Source organism: Hyperolius riggenbachi, chromosome 3 (genome assembly GCF_040937935.1).
Source record: "Hyperolius riggenbachi isolate aHypRig1 chromosome 3, aHypRig1.pri, whole genome shotgun sequence".
NCBI classification, from domain to species: Eukaryota; Metazoa; Chordata; class Amphibia; order Anura; family Hyperoliidae; genus Hyperolius; species Hyperolius riggenbachi.
Genome location: NC_090648.1, coordinates 146,493,142 through 146,507,883, shown reverse-complemented (window position 1 = coordinate 146,507,883; position 14,742 = coordinate 146,493,142). Strand labels below are relative to the sequence as shown.

The 14,742-nt window shown below is 43.2% G+C and overlaps 1 protein-coding gene across 1 annotated transcript in view; it reads right to left on the bottom strand.

Annotated features, from left to right (window-relative positions):
• Positions 1 to 548: 548 nt before the first annotated feature.
• ADAMTS7 (ADAM metallopeptidase with thrombospondin type 1 motif 7) overlaps positions 549 to 14,742 on the bottom strand; it is a 160,947-nt gene continuing 146,753 nt past the window's right edge. Inside the window, exons 22-24 of the mRNA XM_068275075.1 lie at positions 13,111 to 13,257; positions 12,725 to 12,884; positions 549 to 2,711 (exon numbers count right to left, since the gene is read on the bottom strand). Coding sequence (XP_068131176.1) covers positions 2,551 to 2,711; positions 12,725 to 12,884; positions 13,111 to 13,257 — 468 coding nt within the window. The 3' untranslated portion in view covers positions 549 to 2,550. The remainder of the gene's footprint in view (positions 2,712 to 12,724; positions 12,885 to 13,110; positions 13,258 to 14,742) is intronic.

Below are 14,742 nucleotides of genomic sequence, written 5' to 3'. Positions count from 1 at the left end.
AGAGTTGATATTTGGAAAACATTGCATTCCATGCATCTAGGGCATAAAGCACTGGTGTATTAGATGATGATGATGATGTGGGTCACATGCCCATGTCCGCCAATTGTAGGCTTGGGGGTATGGCTCGGGTGATGTCAGAATTTATCTCTTTGATGTTCATATAAAAGTAAGAGATGGGATGGTAGAGGGGACTTCTGAAGAAATCAACATGTAACACAAGATGCCCGATTGCTGAATAAACCCCTTAAAGGTGAAGGTGGCTGTCTCCGCTCTCTCTTGTATGCTGTCGCTGTGAGTTGCAGCTCTAATGAGTTGCTGGTGTGGTGTAAAAGGTGTGTTGTGCTGTTGCCAATAGCAACCAACGTATAGGTTCTTACAGACTTCTTTTATGTAATACAGTCCAGGCTTTCTGAATCACTTATAATTGGCCTCCCTGTTTTTTTTAGCAAAAGCATACTGTTACTCTATATTGGGATAACAAAGCAATGTATAGATGCAGGCTTTTAATAACAGTGATAGAGTGCTTTAAATAAAATAGAAAACATGAATTCAATAATTAAAAAGGTCATTTTTAATTATTATACAAAATGAGTTAAGATCAACAAACGTCTGATTTAATTAGACAACAGAATCTGTAGGAAGAGATCCTCCTGGTCAGAGCAGGATGCTTTACAAAATACGCAAACAGTGATTACTCCAGTATAGCACCAATAACAACTGAGTTACCTATAGCTATATATGACTGAACCTTCAGTACTGTGCTGTCTATGAATTGGACCGCTGATGAGTTTCTATCTCCCAAGGCAAGCAGTGGCATTCATCATCATGGGATATGTAATAGATACACCTTCTGGGTGTTTACATAGCCTTGCTACATATATCAGGCCAGGGGCGTAACCATAAATCATGGGGGTCCTCAATGTTCACGTCCTTTCCCTTCCAACCCCTCGTGATCCTCACAGCCCGAGGGGCCATCTAGTAAGGGTCATAAAGCAAGTGTGGCCACCATGAGTTCACACCCATAAGTGTAGCAACAAAAACAGCTGATCTGTGACCTGAAGGATGGAAGCCTTTATTGGAGGGAATAAAGTTGTAGTTGGGGCCCACTTACCACTCTGGGTCCCCCTGTGGTTACAGGGGCTGCTTCCCTGTAGTTACACCCCTGTCGCAGGCAACTGCACTGTATTTTCCATTTGCTCCACTTAATGCCCTTAACAATGAGAGCTGTACAGATTAGCAGCACGTGGCTTTTAGTGGTTTTGTGTGCTTGGTATGGATACACAAGCTTTGTAAAGGCCTGAGATGTAATCATTTCTATGTAAGTACAAGACCTGCTGTAGGTACATCCGACTAATGTTTGGGCAGATGAGTCAGAGACAGGTAAGTGGTTTTTGATGCTGACAGTGTATACTAGGGCCCATATCCTATTCACTTCTATCTTTAGGGGTTTTTTTTCAAGCTGATGTTTTCAAACCTCATCAATAAAATACCCCATGCTCCCACCAAGCAAGCAATTACTAAAAATAAGTTTGGTTTGACTTTTATTACCTTATTACTTATTAGTACTTTTTCTGTTGAGAAGTGCTGAAAAAAAAATGTTTTTTTTAGATGAGATGAACATTGTCTCCCAGGAGAAAACTACAAAAAAAAAATTTGATAAGGGCCTATTGAATTTGATAAGGGCCTATTGAAAAATGTTTCTCCTGGGAGATATTTTCACATCTTATCAATAAAACGCCTTTGAAGCCACCAGCAGCAAGTAAGAAAATAATCAGTATTTTTTCACCTACTTTTTGGTACTTTTTCAGTTGCAGAATGCAGAAAAATTATTTTAAACAGATGAAAAATGATCTCTTAGGAGAAAAGGTGAATTGGATTGGGCCCAACACGTCTAGCTGCAATGGCTGGAAGAGCACAAAGTAAAAACCTATGCTACAGCATGATGGATTTGGACAGCACGTCTTGTATAAAATGGAAATGTGAATTCAATGTTCATCCTCACAACTTCTCCAAGAGCATTGTATGAACGTACTGCTGAATACATCCCTTAGTAAAGTTCCACATTCTCAGTGCAGGGTAGCAAAGTGGATCAGATAACGAGTGACATAAAAGAGAGTGCAGACCTCATCTTGCCTCATGGGAGTAGATTTTGAATGGCTGTGGTCAGGCTTCATCCTATTTCAATGACCTAATAGTGTCTTAAATTAAAGCACCAAAAAGATGAATGTTACTAGCAACATGATTTTGTCCACTGGCCAGCCAGTGAGTCTTCAGAAGAGTTTTGAGTTCAGGTCATGTGACTGTTAGCACCAAGGTTGAGAAGCTGTGCATCCTTGGACGGGTTATGGGAAAGCAATAGCATAGGATCACGTCCCTTTTTCTAATTCCATTATTTGTAATGGTGAATGGCTAATGACCCCTCTTGCAAGCCAGAAGATGCAGGGACGGATCTTTGGACCATTTTCAGCAGGGGGGAATATGACCAACTATCAGAGAAGTGTCCGTTGCACAGTCTTTTTGTCCCTGAGACTGGAGACACAGCAGTCGCCCTCACCTTCGGGACAGCCGGTGGTTAGAGAGCTCGTGTGAACTTTGGGAATGAGTCTGGCAGGTTTGGCAGCACTGAGCTTGGACTGTGGCCAGAGAGCAACGACCCAGGTTCCTCAGAGTGCGGCAGAAGCTGAATGTTAGGCGGTCCCGGGTGCACGAGGCTGTGCGAGAAAAGAGAGAAGTATTTTGAAGCATGAGCTATAAAGAATGCTTCACGGCTTTTAAAACAACAAAATGATAAAAAAAAAAAATTATGCAAAGTATGAACAAACTGACCAATATTTTTAATAAGGGAAAATTATGAGCCTCATTTTCTTGTGAAAAAAATGCAACACCAGCTCTGTGTGCCCTGAGGAATTCAGATGATTAGGCTATCTTTTCTATGCATTCACCAGATCCTGCACAGGTCATGTAACATCTGAACTATGTAAAGAAGAATTCTTTACACATGAAGCTACACTGGCCCTGTGAGCTGCATACCTTCCCCGCTTGTGTATACCGGTTTCCCTAGTGACACTGCTCAGTGGCAAGATGGACAATGAGATGCAAAATGTTATGTTACATTTATGCAGCTTGAAAAAGGACCAATGAAATTATGCAACTACAGCATCTACAGCCATGCTGTTTGCAGGAGACAACTGTGAAGCGGTGGAGGCTCCCTATAAGCCTAAAGCTACATGATGCAGGTGGAGTTGAGGATTTAGTGATCATCCAATGCACCATCATTGCTTAGACATTCTGTCTATCATGGAGTGCCATCAGAGAGGTATGCAATTTGTCCTAGATTTATTCTGCAGCATTACACAAAACACCCCAAATCATAAAGATGTGTCTGCAGTGGAACTGGGAAGTTATCCAAGATGTTTGGAAAAGCCATCTTACAAGTACAAATGTAATAATCTTTCATTACTTCACCTGTTGTGGAGCAATAAGTGAATGACTTTGTTAAAGGGAATATCCAGGGAAATTAAAAAAAAATGACATTTAGTTACCTGGGGCTTCCTCCAGCCCTTTCCAGCCACCATGTCCCTTGCAGCAGCTCTGCTTCCAGGCGCCAGCCCAGGGTCCACGACTCCACGCAGGTGCAGAGGCCGTCCGCTACTGCGCCTGTGCAGTACACTACACACCACGTGTGACAGTGGCACTTGCCCATGCGCAGTAGAGGACGACCTCACGAGGTTGGCCTCTGCAATGGCGTGGACCCCGGGCCGGTGGCTGGAAGCGGAGCTGCTGCGAGGGACATGCCGGCTGCAAGGGGCTGGAGGAAGCCCCTGGTAAGTAAATATAATTTTTTTAATCTCCCTGGACATTCCCTTTAAGCAGACTCCCTTTAGGCCGGTTGCACACCTGAGGTTAGCGGTGCGATGTGCTGCAGAAATCAGGCTTCATATGACCCTGCACCACTGTGTGGCGATAGGGTCATATGCATAGGCCCACCCCCCGGCTTGTGCCATACTCCCTACTGCGCAGGAATTAGGTCACTGGGATTTACATTGGTCCACGCATGTGCGCAGTGTTGCACCACACTCCTGTCCTGAACACTTGCTTGCCCATTGACTTGCATTGCTGCACAATCCATGTGGTGGGCCCGGATCATGCGGTAATGCGCTACAAACTGTGCATCAGGATTGCAGTGATTTTAATACTCTCTGTATACCAAGTAACATCACGTGAAGTCTCCATAGACTTGCATGGCCCTTGCGGTGGGGAAGCGTACCGTGGGGCAACGCAGTGTGCAAGGGACATTAGGCCCCATGCGGTGCATATTGTTGTTGCCTGTTAGGTTCTCACTTGTTCTATTCATCAACAAGCAATACTATATTACCATATTTAACCATTTTTTAATTGAATACACACATTCAGTCAGGCAACTTAAAACCCAATTCCAGGAAACTTATAGTATATAGTGGGTTTTTATTTTGCTCTGTGTCCCCATCTGCTCAAATTTCCCTCACTTCCTGTCCAGAAAGGGAGTTGGGAAATCACTCCAAGAGAGACAAACATAATAAATACCGAGACAATAAAAGTGCCACGTACCGGTTGACACTGATTTTTCCCTTGATGCATGTCTCCTATAAGGTCTGGGACCCACTAGCAGCGCTTTTCTAAGTGTTGGTGATTTGAAAAGCTCTTTCTAATGTAATGCTATGGGGGATATTTAAAAAATCACATCCCTCAAGTGGGATCACACCTATAGCATTACATTAGCAAGAGCTTTTCAAATCACCAACGTTTAGAAAAGGGCTGCAAGTGGGTTCCGGGCTTAATGCTGATTATTCTTAGATCATGTTTGGGGTGTAGTCATAAAAGTGGCAGTATTTATACAATTTGCTGGATTGTTGATGTTGGATTCACACATTGAACCTTCCTCACGTCTCCCTGATGCCCAGCAGTTTCCACAGAAATCCAGGAAACTGAAGGGTCTGTCCCTCAAATATATGAAGAGGAGCGGATGTATTTCCTGTGCTCAGATTCTAACATTTACACAGAGAGAATCTTCAAAGGCTTCTATTTCTTTCCATTGCCTTTCTTCACTGAGTCAACATTCAGGCGGCTGGGGTATCAAGTCAGAGACATTTCATTCTGAGTTACAATGGAGCAGGTTAAAGGGTCACTTGAGACAAAACAGAAACTTCCTCATAAAAAGATCCTTTCATAACATCTACCAGTATATACTGTATGTAAAAACACTTACATACCTTAACTAAAATATCCCTTTTTAATAAAAGTGCCACCTTTAACCCAGTTTCCCATAATTCTGTCCTGCAGTCCACAGTATTGCTTCACCGGATGATCCTACAAGTCCTTTGCAAGGGCCATGAAAAGCTTTCATATGCTGTGTTAATGTCACACTTTATGTAAACATATATACTGTATGTGATTACAAAATACATTTTTTCTGAGCAGCACCGCTATACATAGCATTTCTTCTCATCATGCTGAAATCTATTAAAAATCTGTGAGCAGTATATGGCAGGATTGGCTTAAAGAGACACTGAAGCGAGAAAAAAATTATGATATTATGATTTGTACGTGTAGTACAGATAAGAAATAAAACATTAAGATCAGATACATCAGTCTAATTGTTTCCAGTACAGGAAGAGTTAAGAAACTCCAGTTGTTATCTCTATGCAAAAAAGCCATTAAGCTCTGCGTGGAGAGGGCTGTCTTCTGACTTTTATTATCTCAAGTGTTTTCTTTTTCTCTGCCAGAGGAGAGGTCATTAGTTCACAAACTGCTCTGAAAGAATCATTTTGAATGCTGAATGTTGTGTAATCTGCACATATTATAGAAAGATGCAATGTTAGAAAAAACACTATATACCTGAAAATAAAAATATGAGAATATTTTCTTTGCTGCTAAACTTCTAGTAATTATTCATAGTACACAACCAATTCATTATATCATATTTTTTTTTCGCTTCAGTGTCTCTTTAAATAGATCCCTCTCAGATTATGACCTGAGAGGGATCTCTCTTTTGGCCACATTGACCAGTGTGTGGCCAGCTTTAGCCTGCACTACAGTACATACCGTGTTTCCCTAAAAATAAGACACTGGGTAGTTTCTAGGGAGTGTCTGCAACACCTCAACCAAATAACTGTGTGTGCTAGGGCTCAAAACAAGAGCAATTATATGGTAGAGGAAGAAAGCCCTTAAAAAATAGCACCTCCCACAGCAAAATTTGAAAAAGTATAACAAAAATCTTTATTCAACATTGGGTATATTAATAATCACAGTACTGATGATTCAATTAAGAATAAAACCATTTAAAAAACCAAGCAAATATTCCAACATGATCCCTGCTGCATATGAAACAATCACTCTAAATGCAATATATTGTATAATGACACAATGCTGCTGTCAGATATAAAACCCCACAGTAGGCTCAATATTGAGCCCAACAGGGGGAGAACCCGGGTTCAGTATACAACCTAGTGTGATGCAAGACCAATAAACAACACCTGTGCAATAAAAACAAATGAATAAATATCGCATGTATAAGATTATGAAATAAAGTGCACAATTGCTATCCAAGTATACAGTATTACTAGTGATAAGATGCCTAGTAAAAAATTAAGGCAAAGGAGCAGCCCATAGGAAAAAGAGCATAAAGTGGAGTAGTGCAAAAAATATGAGATACTTAGCCCAGAAATGGTGAAGTCAATCTCAGCAGCACAGCAGGGAACAAGGAATCCCCTCAGAGGACAAGATCCCACTAGTTCCGCGAGAGTCACCTCGCTTTATCAAGGAGAGAGGATGCCAAAATAAGACAATGACTTATGTTAATTTTTGCCCCCCCCCCCCCCCCCAAAGTGCTAAGGCTTATTTTCAGGGGGTGTCTTTTATTCCTTCCCCACTTTTTCCCCACATATTCCTTCCCCACTATTCCATCCCTTATATTCCTTCCCCACTGTATCGCCTCTTCCTCTGCTGGATTCAAAGGTGTCAGTATGCTGCTGTACTGATCAGGCACCGACCCTGTCATCCCTGCACACAGCTGATAACCTTGCTGTGTGCCGGGATGACAGAATCTGTGCTCAATCACCACTGCACCGCATTGTGTCACCTTGCTGGCCACCTCTTCCTGAGTAGCAGCGAGTGCAGTGATTGGCCCAATAACGGAGTCCTGATCCCACCCGTGAGACCATCGGCTCCAATAGAAACACAAGTTGGCTGAATGTTGATTAGAATTATGTTGGTACTAGTACTGGACTGATCAAAGCAAGATAAAGTTGTGCAGCCGTAGATCACATACTAAGGGCCCGAACAGTGGTGTACATTAGTAATGATCAAGGCTGGCGTTATACTTTTAGCAACCCTAGGCCAACTTTCCCCTCCATGCGCAGCAGCATTCCCCACTCCATGTGTACTAACTATGCATGTCAGCTACTCTGTTTCATGTACAGCTCTCCTGGGGAGACGCACCTCCTCTTCCATGTGTTGTTCTCCATTTGCAGTATTTTTACTCCATATGCAGCTGCCCCTGTTCAATGTGCAGCCTTCCCCTGCCATATGCAGCCACTTCTCTTCCATGTGCAGCCTCCCCCTGCCATACGCAGCCACCCCTCTTCCATATGCAGCCTCCCCCTGCCATACGCAGCCACCCCTCTTCCATATGCAGCCTCCCCCTGCCATACGCAGCCTCCCCCTGCCATACGCAGCCACCCCTCTTCCATATGCAGCTGCCCCTTCGGCTGTAGCTATCCAAGGCCTAGGCCTTTGTGGCCTTTCCAGAAATCCCTGGTAATGATCACCTCTATATGTGCTCTGAGTAGAAGTAATCAATAAACAACACTTTCCTCCCCAGCTTTCCCCTCTCTGAAGTAGCAACTTTTTCATAGCAGGTTTTGGTGCTCCAAGTCAATTATGCGTAGAGTGCTTGAGGCAGCCTATTGTAAAACTAGTCAATTGTAGGTGTGATACCAAGGAAACAGTGATTCAGGTATATGAAACCTGTAGAATTAGCCGGTGCCTGGTCCTAACCGGATTGCTCAAACGGTCCTGGGTCAAACCTTGCAAAAAAAAAAAAAAAATAGACAGCACACCACTGGCTGCAAAAACGTGGCTGTGTATTGCAGAACAGAAACACTACATGTTACGGACTGTAGTCCTTCATCAGGTGCACCTGATGAAGGACTACGGTCCGTAACATGTAGTGCTTTTTGCAGCCAGTATTGTAAAACTGGCACTGGGGCCACAGCTGTTTAGCTAGGCCACTGTCCCTGCACTCCTGCTGTGCATCATTTATATAAAAGTGCACACAGTCCATTAGTGCTCCATCAATAAAACTTGCAAATCTATCAAGAAGGATTTACTTTTGCATATAGATACATTATATTCAATCTTTTTCTAAAAACTAGCATAAAATGTATTGAAGGAAAAAAAAAACACATGATGTATGTCTGCCTTTACTCGCCTACATTATATGTCTCCTAGCATGTCCTGCACTATATACTATAGTGTAGATTAACCCCCATCCAACCATTTACTCATCTACAACTTTTACCCACCCCTCCTATCTTCTGATCCTCCAGCTCGGGGCCCAGTAGACCGATTAGAGGGCTTCCCAAAGAGCTTTCTGCTGTCTAGGAATAGCCAGGTAATACAAGCCTATGGGGGCGATTCCACAGGATCGATTGCAATTTGCAGAATTTTCCGAGTTATTTAATTCAAGGAATGCAGAGCCCAAAATGTCATTTTTTGAAATCACTCTGAAAAGCGCTGGTTGGGATGTCGAACTCCAGTCCTCAAGGGCTGAGGTCCTTACACATTTCAGGCACAGCGCAAATGAACTGATGGGACTGAACAGCCCTATTTCTAGAGTACGTTTGAAATCGGCGCCGGTAGACTTGGGCGCAGGATACAGCCGGTATATGGCTGATCCTGCTTCTGCACAAGTCCGGGCCGATTTAATTACTATTCCCCCTCCAGGTCGACATGGATAGTGGGGGAATGAAATAATTCGGCTTCCAGCGATTGCTGGAGGCCGAATTTTTATGTTTTTAAGCAACACGGAGCCGACGTTACTCACTGAGCGCTTCAATAGGAAGTCTATGGAGGCGCCGGCTGCGCCCAAATCTAGCAGCGCTGAAAAGCACTGCTCCGCTATTTCTATGAGTTGGCGAGGTGCGGGTTTGCCTGTGGTGCAGTGAAAGAAGGGGGCGCAGTCACCGCAATGATGGAGGGAGGAGCAGTGTGAACACAGGAACTCGGCCACTGGCTGGGGGGCCCGACTCATCCCCCCCTCTCCTTGGGCCTCCATCCGTGCTCCCCCCTCCATTGAAAAGATTTGTGGCAGCAGGAAGCCTTGTAGTACAAACTCACCTCCATGCGAAGTTCACTGCTGCCGAGCTGCTCTTTCTCCAGTACCGCTCACACTTAGCCCTATAGGGTACCCATATTTGCTAATAATTGCTAATGTACATGACATGGTTAATTCATCACTGTTCCATATCCTGGTATATGTAAAATCCACTGGCTAGCATTAATGATAAATTCTTGCAGAGTTTATTAGTTCTCTTTCTGTGTTACCAGATTGTGACCTTTTTCCTGGTCCTGTGATCTGAAATCTCAGTTAATGCGTTAACAAGTAAGGTATAAACATTAACTTGCAGCTCTGTTAGGGGCTCTGTTGCCGGGGCAACATTATAATACAACTGTATGTAGTGCAGAATATGACACTTAGGTAAAGCATTCCCATTTGCTGCATCTTAGTAATCAGAATTGCACATAATATGGCTTATGATGACTATGTGCAGCAAAGCTAAGATCACAGTGTCGGTATATAATAAGGGGGCCTCTACTTCCTGTATTGACATTTATAGTTCTAAACACTGCACCACCGTCTATGGTCTGATCCTTACACCAGAATTAGGTAGCATCAATGTATGTACTGTATTAACTGATTAGCGCACTTTGATGTAAAGGCCCATCCCCACTACACTATTTTTCCAACAGCTGACTTTTTGAGTGACGAGAATTGTTACCGTGATCTCGCGACATGGGTACAGCTGCACGATTGCATGAACAACCTTTGGCGATGCACAGCGATAATAACCGTCAGAGCAGATCGGATCTTGAAGATCCCTGATGACTCTGCGCAAAGTCCCGTGATCACTTGACTTCCATTCATGTCGTATGCTGTCGCGGGTACCCGCCCTCAGGAAGATGGGTCCGGGAACGCTCAATGTTGCAGGACATCGCTGGGACGATCTTCCTGGGTTTTTAGGTGGGTATTCAGCTTAAGAGATAAGGCTGCACATGGCAGGAATATTGCACTCCTACTAAAAGTGACAAAGTGACCTATTAACGGTACAATTTTTTTTAATCAGATGTGATCTTTCGATGCAATGTTTACAATTGGAAGATAATTATCGATTGTTCCCGTAAACAGGATTTTCTCTCTTCCAATTCGATCAGAAAATCCAACCTTCGGATCGATTACATTTTCGGATCTAATTGACCATAGAATCGGTTAACATTGATTTTATTTTGACAATTCAACAGTAAAAATTGTGTTGGAAGATACAATTCCTTACAAAAAATTGGCATTCTCAATTAAAGCTGTGCTTAAAAAAGAAAAAAGAGAATTCCTGATTAATGCTTAGTCGATATTTTGAGTTAATGTTTCCATCTGCCGCCAAATCTAATAAGAGAATGCTACATTGTATGCCTAGCTTAAGGTCAAATCCCAGTAGAGTACAGAAGAAACAACAACACAAGTTTGAGTCGGTGGAATTGATTCTATAATATCACCAAGTACAATGCACTCCTCTTTTGTAATCCATGAATGAGCACATTCTGTTTCATTTATCACAGTGTGGAGACTGGTGACCTGACTTTCAGTGCGCACAGCAGCTGCACAGTGCAACTAGACTTCATGTAAAAAATGCTCTCTTTCCCAAGATGCATTGCTTCTTTCCTACCTATGCCATGGCTGGTGCAAAAAGCAACACTGCTATTTCACAGCTAAAAATAAAATGTGTGAACCGGGCCACCAAAGACAACAGGAGTTCACATAAATGCCACAATGTGACAATGAAGGTCCTTCAATTCACTGTTTAAGCATCTGTGCAGCTTCCAAACACACAGCACTAATCCCGTGGTCACCAGGGAGTGTACATTAAATAAAGCTACAGGGAACATTACCGATATTCTACTATTGCCTGATCCTGATAGTAGAATATTGGTAATTTTTCTGATAATCTACTATCACCTTATATTATCTTATTCTGTCACCAACCTCCTTGACTATACCTAACACTGAGCTCTGTGAAGCTGGCCCCCCAACAATCAGCATAAATAAAAATTCCATCATGGTTGGTTAGTGCTACATTTGTGCCCATTTGTGCTGCTAAATGCTTTCATTTTGAAAATAATAGCACTTATTATTTCCAAAAAGGTCAATAGTTCACTCAGCCCCCCTACAACATTGCAAAGACTGAGTGACCTTCTTATTTGTGCTGATTGTAGGGAGGCCAGCTTCATGGAGCCCTAACACGGCCCTTCTTCTTACCTACTCCTGACACTAACCCCCCGCCCCACACACACACTCACATACATAATCCTAACACTAATACCACCGCTGTCCACCACCACATGTTAATCTGGTGGTGAGGGATTACCGTTAGTAGAATATTGGTAATGCTACCGATATTCCACCATCTGCTGTTATTGTTAGTGGCCATGGAGCTGAGGGCTGCCAAACCATCCCTCAGCTCCGTGGCCACTAGTATGCACCTGGCTGTACTCTATTATTTTCCACATTGCTGTACACTGTAATGATGTGAATTCTGGAAGCCAAAGATGTACATTTTTTTTTACATTTATAAACAAAGCCCCTGAATTTTCATTTCTGAATGTGTGAAGAGCATCATTTCTGAGAAAAATTCTCTTTAAAGTCCCATAACCAATAATATACCCCTTACAATAAATTGTTAAGAATATCTGGATTTTCCTCAAAGTAGAATGATCTTGTCGCCTGCAACACAATTCCAATGAGGTATTCAGTGGTTGGAAGTTCATCTATTTTAATAAGTGCTCCCGAGAACTGTCAGCTGGGCTGTTAAAAGGTATTTCTCATTATCACGTGCAGATGTTGGAAATGCTGTACATGCTGTAAACATCCTATAGCCAGAAACACAGCAGTATGCAGAGGTGCTCATTGAGCTCATACACTATCAGGGCTGGGCAGCTCATACACTCACATGACTTGTAGATGTTCCTATCTGCAGGACACTGAGGACACACAACCGCGGGCTATGAACTTTTGCAAGTTTGTGTTGAAACTTTACTAATTTCCAAGCTCAGCAATGACTCTTGTACTTGTTGGCCGGTTTGAGTAAAGTCAGGAAATATGGAATCCAGCTAAATTGACACCGCGCACACCCACCTCAAACACTTCACACTTGCTCATCTCTCCCCCTCCAACTGGCTCTATCTGTGACATTGAACACAGTTCAGCTCCCCATTATTTAATGCATATTAATCAGGACTGGGTTTCAGGGAAGGCCAGAAAAGGCCATGGTAGCCCAAAGCTCTATAAACTAGTTGATATTATTCTTGTAGTCTGTTGCTGCTGAGCTCCTGGTCATAATATAGATGAGAGATAGTTAAGCCTGTGAGTAAGTGTGTACAATAGGGGAGTGGTAGCTCAGAAGACACAGTCACTTACTGGTGTTGCTCTGCTGGCAGTCCTGAGGGTTACATTTCTGGATATTTTCCGGCCATGGCTCGTGGTCACATAGGTTGTTATCTTCCTCAGCCACCCTTGTTCTTTTGTTCACGCATTTCACCTGGCGACGCTGGATTCCCCCTCCGCAAGAAGCTGTGCACTGAAGGCAGCCAAAGCATGAGAACAGCCCAGAAAGGGAAAGACAGAGAAAAGGACTATGAGGGGCCACAAAAGATGTCCCCAAATACAATCTGTGCTGGAAAAAGACTGGTTAGTAGAGCAGCATTCTGGATTGTGGGGTAATCTAATGCATCTCTTTATGTTTTAGTAGAGGCCAATGAAGGCGTGTTAAAGGTAGAGGTGCATGATCAGTACTGTGTACTCACCTGGCCCCAGGGGCCTACAGCCCATGTAGTGCATGGATGTTCATTACAAGGGCGGCTGGTGTTGGGTTTCAGGCTTGCATCACATCGGCCAGTCTGAGGACAAGTGACCAGTCTCTCCTGCATGCCCCCGCCACACTCCTCTGAACACTGCAGGGCATAAACAAGGAACACACGAAACTGAGTGATGAACAAGGAAACTGCCTCATTGTTGTACATTATATCTGCCACATTAACTGAGGGGTGTTATAAAACTGGATTTCTTGCTAAAGTTATCAGTGAAACGTGCACTATTTTTAACTGAGTAGATGTTCAATGCAGCAAACCCTAGGTTCTCGACATGCATACCTGTGGGGGTACATGCGTTGGGTGTTTGAACTTGTCATCTAGTATAGTGTATAGTGAGAGCGAATGGGAGAGCTATGCTCATTTACTGAGGAGAGCACGACTATGTGCTACACTTATTGATACAGCATTTCAGATTGTGGTCCCCTAACCCAGGTTTTATGTGTTATTGATATACTCATATGCCTCTGAGGAAGCGGCTTTTGACCGTGAAACACGTGTCAGGCAATCTTGGTTCTGTGAAATTGGATCCTCATGTAACCTGTCTACATTTCTCGACTGCAATCGAGTAGAATTTGTACTTATGAACAATCAAGACTAGTGCTGTTCCCATAAAACCCCTAAAGACTTTGGACTGTTTTGTTGAAATCTAGTACAGTGTGTTCAGAGATTAAAAAAATATGAAATCGTATATAAATTTATAAATAAGCCTGAATATGTATTTTAAATAAAAGCATAAAGAAATGTTTGAATAGCATTTACATACAAATATTGCATATGTCTAACAAATATATGCGTATTGAGGGGCACGGGCGTAACTACAAATCATGGCACCCCCAGCAAAACTTTGATGGGCACCATCAATATTCCCCCCCCCCTTTCTCTGTGACCCTCACAGCCCGGGGGCTCATCTTACAAGGGTCCTAAAACAAGTGTGGACATTGTAATCTTCACACCCATTACGAGCGTAGCCACAAAACACCTGTTCTGAAGGATGGACCCCTATATCGGAAGGAGTGAATTAGTAGTTGGGGCCCTTTACAGCTCTGGCCCCCCTGCAGTCGCCGGGACTGCTCCCCTGTAGTTATGCAACTGCTAAAGGGCTACATGCTGTAAACATGCTGAGAAACATTATGATAAGCCAAATCAAACAGAAATCAATTTACAACTAAGACTCAGTTGGGAAAGGCTGATCTTTTCATCTACTAGGAGCTAGTGGAACCAGCAGGGGATTAGTGGCCATATAACTTTTTTTCTGCGTCCATCAGTACAAAGCTAGCAGTTGCAAATTGATTTTTTAAAACGTTAATTGAGTGAAAGTTGAGTATTGCTAGCTTAAAGTATACCTGAACTGACATGTGGCTTGAGAATAACATGGGTGCATATAGTGTTCTTAAAAGGAATCAGGCAAAACCTCCCCTCCCCCCGCTCTACTTACCGGTACCCCTTGCAGCCAACAGGTCCCACGCCGCATCTCTGCTCACAGCCGCCGACCCTGGGTCCCCGTTGGTGCAGAGGCCAACCTCAAGGTTGTCCTTACTGCTCCTGTGCGAGTGCCGCTGTCAATCA